The 8,245-nt window shown below is 37.0% G+C and overlaps 1 protein-coding gene across 1 annotated transcript; it reads left to right on the top strand.

Moving 5' to 3' along the window:
• Positions 1-1,263: 1,263 nt before the first annotated feature.
• On the top strand, positions 1,264-3,412 carry LOC134182687 (uncharacterized). Its single transcript, XM_062650116.1, has 10 exons — positions 1,264-1,332; positions 1,426-1,529; positions 1,587-1,812; positions 1,879-1,981; positions 2,043-2,220; positions 2,273-2,327; positions 2,382-2,661; positions 2,723-2,988; positions 3,106-3,186; positions 3,258-3,412. Exons 1-9 carry the CDS (start codon positions 1,278-1,280, stop codon positions 3,153-3,155), a joined length of 1,317 nt encoding a protein of 438 aa, XP_062506100.1. The 5' UTR covers positions 1,264-1,277; the 3' UTR covers positions 3,156-3,186; positions 3,258-3,412.
• Positions 3,413-8,245: the final 4,833 nt, after the last annotated feature.

Here is an 8,245-nt window from a genome sequence, read left to right as displayed (position 1 = left end):
TGCTGATTCTTAGGACCTAGCCAAAAGCACAAGTCCTGTTTGGAGCTTACAAAACAGAAACGGTACAATTTAGATAAAACAAGTAAATCATTGCACATACCCATGTTGCAAACACCAAATGTCACAACAAATTGTCTTTTGGACGATCACTAAAGATTTTAATCTAACAAATACACACACATTAGAATAAAATGGAAAATATTAGTTATACTTCAGACTTCCTAGTGATAGTAAACTTCCAAGATGTTTATCCACACCTCCTGTTTCTCCAATCTGAGTTGAGATTGCAGAATGTAAGGACCGTTTGTGTGTCATGTGTAAAAAAAGGAAGCCATTTGGTAGATCTCTCTTCATAAAATTCTATAATATTAGACGGAGGAGATTCCTTAGCCTCAAACCAGGAACAATGCCTTGTTTTGCTTGCGACTGTGTCTCAGCATCACCCAGAAAGTAGAACTGATCAAATTTGGACGATTCATTCGGCAATGGACAGAGACTTTGCGTCTTTCTACGTCGCGCACAATACTCAACCCGCACCGCGAGTACCGTCCAAGGTCAGGAACGGGCAGTCTAAATTCGGTAAAGATCCGATACGCCGTTCCAAAGACATTCGCTCGCGAATGGAGGTGGGGAAATCGCGTCGTCGCGGGAGAAGTCGGGAATACGACGACAGCTTAGTAAACTTCGGCCGTTAGTGATTCGGCGTGTGCGAGACAAATTTGACGTAATCGGACTCGCTATTTTTGATTTCATCTCTTAGATATGAACACACAGACAGACAGCTCTCTTATATATATATATATATATATATATATATATATATATATATATATACATATATTGTGAACACACACCGGTATTTTTTTCTCACAAATGTGCTTGATATGCAAGTCAAGAGTATGATGAGGAAATACATTTTTGGATACTAATGTTTCATTTGTTGTATAGATCTAATTACTATCCGCAAATTTTAAAAAGCAAACAACACGAAGATTATCATAAACGAAATAAGGCTAATAGTAAAATTGTTACACTTTCCCTATTTTTGCCAAATAAAAAGAGCTCCAAATTAGATCAAGTTTAACATTTGTCGTTACGCAATTTTAGACAAATTTCTTTTATTGTAGGTTTTAACAGGCTTAATTAAACATTCTTTCACGCCCCTAACATTTAGGCAATTTCCAAACGGGATAAGGTATACAATTGTAAAATTATAAAAATATATAACTATGACGTCACAATAGCAAAATCCATTAATGCATCCTAACAGATAAACTATGAATGTCACTGATGGCATATTGGTTGTGATTATCTTGGCCGTCACAACATCAGGTAAAATTGTTTACTCTTACACGTACATATTACACTTGCTACTCGAACGTTCATAACCAAGAGTCTTGGAATGTTGTCCCTTACAATTCTTAGGAAACACAGCAACGCAACATAGACTTGAATTCACAAAGGCTATTGCAACACAAACCAGTGTGACAGTGATGTGGCATGGCTCTGATCGCATTACCAGCCATGTGGTAAGACAACGTGCAGGCAATTTTTTAGCAATATTGAGTTGATAAAGAAATTTACAGGTTTCGTGGTCCGGAAGCAGACAGTACACTGATGAAAATGGCAAAGTCGTCAAGTATAGTGTAACTGATTTTGTATCTCTTGGTGGCAGCGAGTACAAGTTAGTTATCGATAAGTTACTGCCAAGCGTCCAATACGTTATTGTCGTTACGGGAATCACACATAAAGGACGAGAAGCTTATGACATTCAAGAAAGCGATCCTATTGTCGTAAAGACGAAAGAAGGAGGCGAGCACGTTAATTGTAAGCAAGTGTAGATATCTGTTTCAATCTTTCTCTTAATTGTTTCGTCAGACATCGCACAAGCCTCAATGCCACGTATAATGTCTTACGGTCAATACGGTTCTTCCGTCACATTGCAACTTGAGCATGTTTCAGACAAAGCCGCCCATATAAAGTGATAATGAACCCTATATAGCTAGTATTTTTATCATATTAATTTTTTGGCATATGGAAAGTATGTATGAGCTGATGCTACGTGATATGACAAGTTCTGGAAAGCCATCTTCAGTAGCAGTTTTTGCACCCGCAGATAGAATGCCAGAAATATTCAAGCTGGAGGCAGTATCTTCAGAGGGTCATATCAATTTGAAAGAAGATCATCTGTACCGCGTCGCTGTCAAAGCTGTCGTAAAGGTAAAAACACAAAATGTTTGCTAGTTTGTATTATAGCAGATGGTTTCTACAGAGTCGTTGCAAAACCTTCTACCGCACCGGGCTATTCTCGAACATGTTTTCAATGAGTATATAATAACAAAAATATGGTGTATTGTTTGCAATCAATCTTTGTATTACAGAAAAATCTTTTCAAGACAGCGATCCTCAAGTCAGTTCAGCCAACGATCCTCAAGCCAGTTCATTAGTGGTCGAAGATAAAGATTTAACAAATACAAAAAATTCTTCAACTGTTCCGGATGAGCGAGAGAGCGATGGCACAAAAGCTTCACCAACAACTGGGAGCATTATCAGTTGGATGAAGAAAACGAAGAACATCATTATTGTTGGCGGAGCAGGGGCGTTTGTTATTATTGTCTTGCTGATGCTAGCAGTCTGCGCTAGAAAGCGCTACAAAATGAAGTGATTTTAGATATGTTTTTATTGACTTTATAATAATATTCTATGTCCCTTCCTATTACAGGAAAAGACGTCGTCTAAGAAATGACAGTTTGTGGTACGAACCCATGAATGTGCATCGTCAGGAACTGCCAAGCCTAACTGACGTATCCCATGATTCTTCATCATCACCTTCTGAAGATGTTAGCTATGTTACGGCGTCAGACGATCTCAAAATAGAAAGGGATGCTTCTATATTTAAACCACACTCTCGCAACAAGAAATCAAATAACGGTAATAACAAGAAGAAAACATCGGGAAAGCAGGAGTCAGAAACTAATCAAGGAAGAAGTATGGCTACTCTAACTTTCTGAGATATTTTCTATGTTTGAAGTTTCTATACAACATCGTTTCTTTTGTCTTTGGCTTTACATACACAACGAACGTCTAGGTTTTGGTGTTTGGCAGGTTTTAATACTCGGCAAGCGTTGCAGTATTCAACTTCGCAATCTTCTTGACGTTTATCTCATAATGAAGTTGGCTGCTCAGGTACTTTGTTGAAGTTGTAAAGATTTACTGTAATTGATGATGATTTTGTTAATAATATGACTGCTCTATAGGTAACATCTATTCGAGGTAGATTCTCTGTCCACATCAAACTCCTGTTACGTTACACTAGTTATTCCAGTGCTAACTAACACTATGTTGCCGGTATTACTCGCTAATTCAGTTAAGATTTGCAAAATTAAAACATTCAAACTTTTTCAAATCTCATAACGCTTGATCGTGACTATCAACCTTGCCTCACTAATCAGACTCGTCATCTCGCGTGTTTTGAGTTACAAATTATACGAGAGAACTCTTCTAACGCAAGCACGCACGTACACATGCACACACGTTGTCTCATTGCCTCATCTCATTGTCTAATTTTAGCACAAATGGTACGCAGCTATAGGATACTACAAAGCAAGCCATATCTTGCTAACACATCAACACGCTAGACATGTTACGAGCAAAGGTTACTTTTGTTTCCTATATTGGATTAGAAAGCAATGCGATGAGAATCACAAAAGTTGACTTTTCCTGATTCAGCGTTCAAGAAACGAAACGTTAATGTATGATTATAACAAAAGAAAACACGTGTGTCTAGTCGTCTTTAAAATTGGCTAAACACTATTTCTTACAAAAGACAAAGGCAATTGACAGAACAACTCAACAACCAACGAGAAGATAATTAAAACTTGATGTCTGAGAATACTATCGTAAGGAGACCCATCAGCAATACAGTAATTATCAAAGTAATTTTTAAAATAGTGTAATTTTAAGTGATTAATCAAAAATACAATGAGTAGCTATTTCCAACATTAATATCGCAAATGACTACATTGGAATAATGAAAAACATAACACGAGTAAATTTTTGACCATAAGCTAACAAAATATGCTTTTCGCTTAGCTAGAATATTGAAATTTCAGTTACAACACATAGCAATGCAATTAACATAAATTCTTGCACATCACAAATGAGCTGCTCTTTAAATATCAAATGCTATAAGATCTCAGAGCTCTGAAACTGTTGTCTTTATATATATATATATATATATATATATATATATGTGTATGTATGTATGTATGTATGTATGTGTGTAGGTATGTATGCATTTATGTGATATGCGCGTTTTATGCATATAGTAAGCACAGTTTACATAATGTAATTGGCAAATGATAGAACTTTTTCCTTGTTGAATTAATATTGACATCTCTGCAAAACACTTTTGTCTACACGAAGACATAAAAATTGTTAAAAAGCTATAGGCTCTTGTCCCCTAATTACTACAACTATGTCAACTGCGAGTAATGAGACCTCTAATCTGTCTGAGTAACTAGTATATTTAACGTCAATACCACTGTCATAAATTTCACATCATATTGTCATACTTCTGTGTGAATAAACAGTATTTTAGATTCAATAATTTTTTCTTTTAATAGATTTAAAACAGCAATTATTTGTTCTCAAGATAATAGTCCATTCGCAGGTCATAAACGTAAAATCCATGGGCTGCTGATTGGTATTCTGTATCATCTACGATATTAGTCTTAATAAATACAGTAGTAGCATAGACGATGAAACAAATACAGCAATTGCACTAAATTTTAATGTCGATAATTAAGAAAGGATTGGGAAATCAAATCTAGGCCAAAAATTTAAGATATCACGTCAACTTCTTTACAGCAGCAGGATGTCCACAAAACGTTTTGCTTTAAATATTTGTATATCTGTGTTTCTAAACTACGCAAATGTTGTTTTCAATAATAGTATCTGTACACCATTATGGTAGCCTCAAACTCCCTGACCAAAGAACGCACGAAGCACGCGGAACTCTAATCTGGTCAACTAAAGTGATTTCGGAATAGCTTTCTAAGCCAATCAGCGTCTTAGAACCGGAGTTTCGATTGTAAATTCTTATTGTTTTAGCAGTAATGGCTTGTCTGGTACAGTCTGAGTATCCCATTTTAGTAACTATTTTGCCACGCAAGCTCCGGTTGAAACATGTTTCAGCCTTCTAGCAAGATGAGACAAAGAACCTTGGGTAAAGCTTGGGCAAGTGCAGAAAAGAAGACAGCAAGAGAACATTATGAGGGAGCGATCGCGAGTGATGACATTACGACGAATATACGGGCACTAGAAAATTTCACAGAGGACATGCACGTGGCAGTTGATAACAGCTCTCAACGTAGCAGAGAGACTGACACGCACTACTTTAATGAAGAAGAGAGAGAAGAACAACGATCAGAAGAAGATGATTCAGAAGAGAGAGTAGATGGAGATTTGGTGTCACGAGGCAGCAACTGAGATTTGGTAGCAATTACACTACCAGAAGTGTCCGAAACAGACTCTCAGTGTTAGAGTAGGAGGGACCGTCATGTCAATGAAACAATTTCTTGTAAAGCCAGGTGTTATAGACTACACGCCATTGCACCAGCCAAGAGATTAATAAACATTATCTATGTAGATAGCCAGGGTTGAAAATTTTTGTCGTCTTGGTACGTTACTTATCCATGGAGTTCTGTCTGTTTGACGAAAAAGGAGCGTTTTGTGTATTGTGCCAATATGGTCAAAGCAGTTCCTTATTCAAAACTTTTGCCAAGCGGGGAGAGATCGCTTTCACAATTCATGGATTTGGTAACTGGAAGAAAGCGGTTGAGAGGTTTGCCAAGTATGAACGATCTGATGCTTATCGTACTGCTATGAGAAAGAGATTGAGTTGAGTAAACCATGCACCTCTGAGAATTGCGAGCCTCAATTAACTGCTCTTCAACGTCAGACACCTACAGATTTTATGAAGAAATTGTTTGTTTCAGACAAAGTTGTTGTTGAGACAAAGACTAAGTATCAGAGGACATGCTAAGAAGGAAGGGAATCTAGTGCAACAACTCAATGTTTGGAAGACAGATAGTCCAAAACTTCGACTCTTTATTCTTGAAGGCAATTACACGTCACATGACATAGTGAACAAGCTTGTAACTCTCATGGGAATGATATTGTACCGGAAATTCTGTTCAAAATGAAGCAGGCTAATCCTTCTTGGTATGCTTACATTGCTGATAAAGCTACGAATGTGTCTAAAGAAACAGCTGAGTGTTTGCATTAGACATGTTGATTACAACTACCTTGTCAGTGAGCACACCGTAGGTCTATACAATTTACCAAACACCAAAGCTGAAACAATAACATGCGCCATCAAAGACATTCTTGCAAGATGCTGTTTACCGCTTTCCGACTGCAGGAGTCAAGCGTATGATGGGGCGTCAGCAAAATGGGCAAATGAACAAGAATTGCTGTACTGATTAGAAGCGAGGCGCCAACCGCTGAACAAGTTCAATGCTTTGCACATTGCCTCAATCTTTGCCTTCAGGACGTTGGCCGCCAAGCCAAATTCTTCGAAATATTCTCGATGTAGCCAAACTTATAGGGTACTCTCTCAGACGACAGCGCCTATTTTTACATAATATGCGAGAAAAGGTAATGGTAGGAACTTCAGAAAATGAAATAATCGGTTCCCTAAATCAAACTGCTATCAAGCCGTTGTGCCCCACAAGTTGGACAGTGCGTACAGGAGCAATCAATGCCGTGATGGTAAACGACAATGGAAGAGATCGCTGAGACAACCAAGGATGAATACGGTCTAATAGAAAATGGAACATTTGCTGCACTGGGAAAATTCTACTTGTTATATGGTCTCAAACTTGGTCATCTTGTTTCCATTGCAGCCGAGGAGGTATCCAGAACATTAAAAGGAATAGACACATCTATCCAGGAAGCGATGAGGTGCGTAGAAATTGAAAAGAACTTGTATAGACGGCATAGGGTAGAAGTTGAATTTGAGAAGTTTTACGCTCTCGTCGTCAAAGGGTCCACAGAGCTTGGCTTGGAAAATCCACGTATTGGCAGACAAAGAAGACTAACTTTACGGTTAGATGACGGAAGTGCCCCACATACACACGAAACACCAAAATATTTCTACCGCAAGCACTATTTCGAAGCGTGCGATATTCTTCTTAGAGATCTTGAAGACAGGTTTTGTCAGGAAGATGTGCAGAATCCTCTCTTAAGCATCGAATCTCTGTTGATATATGCAGCAAAAGTAAGGGAATATGAGGAAACGTGAGAAAAGTTCTGTAGATCCTTTTACAAGAACGACCTATGCGTTGATCGCCTGTATTCTCAGCTAAAGATTATGTATGATACTGAGCAATATTAATTAATTAAGTAATAAATTAATATATTTTTTAATTTATTGACTAATTATTTAATTAATTAAATAATTAAATAAATGTATATAAATAAATAATTTATATAATAAATAATTAATTAATTTTATTCATTTATGAAGCTGTACTACAAGTAACTAAGGTGACAAGTATTCGAACAATCTGTAAAGTTCTCAATGTAGACAATGGCAAAAAGGAAATGCTGTCGGAAGTTCACAAACTGATTCGTCTTTTTTTGACAGTGCCCATATCGTCTGCTGCTTCTTATAGAACTTTTTCTGCGCTGAAGAGAGTTAAAACATATTTGCCCAATAACATTACTCAACAGAGACCAAATAACTGCCTGCAGGTGCATGTGTATAAGGAAATTACTGATCAGTTAGATTTAGGTGCTATAGCTCAAAATTTTGTTTTAGCAGATGATTCAAGAAAAAATATTTTGAATGTTTTTAGATTAAAAGTTTTTTATTGCATTTTGGGATCGCTGGTTAGGTTGAGAATGTGTCTCAAAGCATGAAGAGCCTAGTATATCTATAAAGTTCAAGACATTATACCTCATCGCTAAAAAGATATAGTCTATATATGACCCTACTATTCAACCTTATATAGACAATATATGTCCGTACGTAGATTCGTTTAAGAAATATTTGTTCGTGCCTAATTTGCTAATGTTACGTGTTTCATTGCTTAATTGCCCCAAACTTGCAAGACGCTCCGCCGCCGCTGCAATAGAGTGATTTATGCACATAATTATACATTACCCAAATAATACGTTGTTACGTTGTAAATCTATTCGTATATACATATACAGTTAATTGTGAACAAACTAATATCAA

The sequence above is a fragment of the Corticium candelabrum genome, chromosome 7 (assembly GCF_963422355.1).
Source record: "Corticium candelabrum chromosome 7, ooCorCand1.1, whole genome shotgun sequence".
NCBI lineage: Eukaryota > Metazoa > Porifera > Homoscleromorpha > Homosclerophorida > Plakinidae > Corticium > Corticium candelabrum.
The sequence above is the reverse complement of the archived record's forward strand: the minus strand, read 5'-3'. Positions and strand labels throughout refer to the sequence as shown.

Excerpts from the sequence above, each read along its gene's own strand:
- LOC134182687 (XM_062650116.1), top strand. The coding sequence starts at position 1,278 with ATGAATGTCACTGATGGCATATTGGTTGTGATTATCTTGGCCGTCACA. Across the intron at positions 1,813-1,878 it reads CGTAAAGACGAAAGAAGGAG|ACATCGCACAAGCCTCAATG; the intron begins GCGAGCACGTTA and ends TTGTTTCGTCAG. Across the intron at positions 2,221-2,272 it reads CTGTCAAAGCTGTCGTAAAG|AGTCGTTGCAAAACCTTCTA; the intron begins GTAAAAACACAA and ends TGGTTTCTACAG.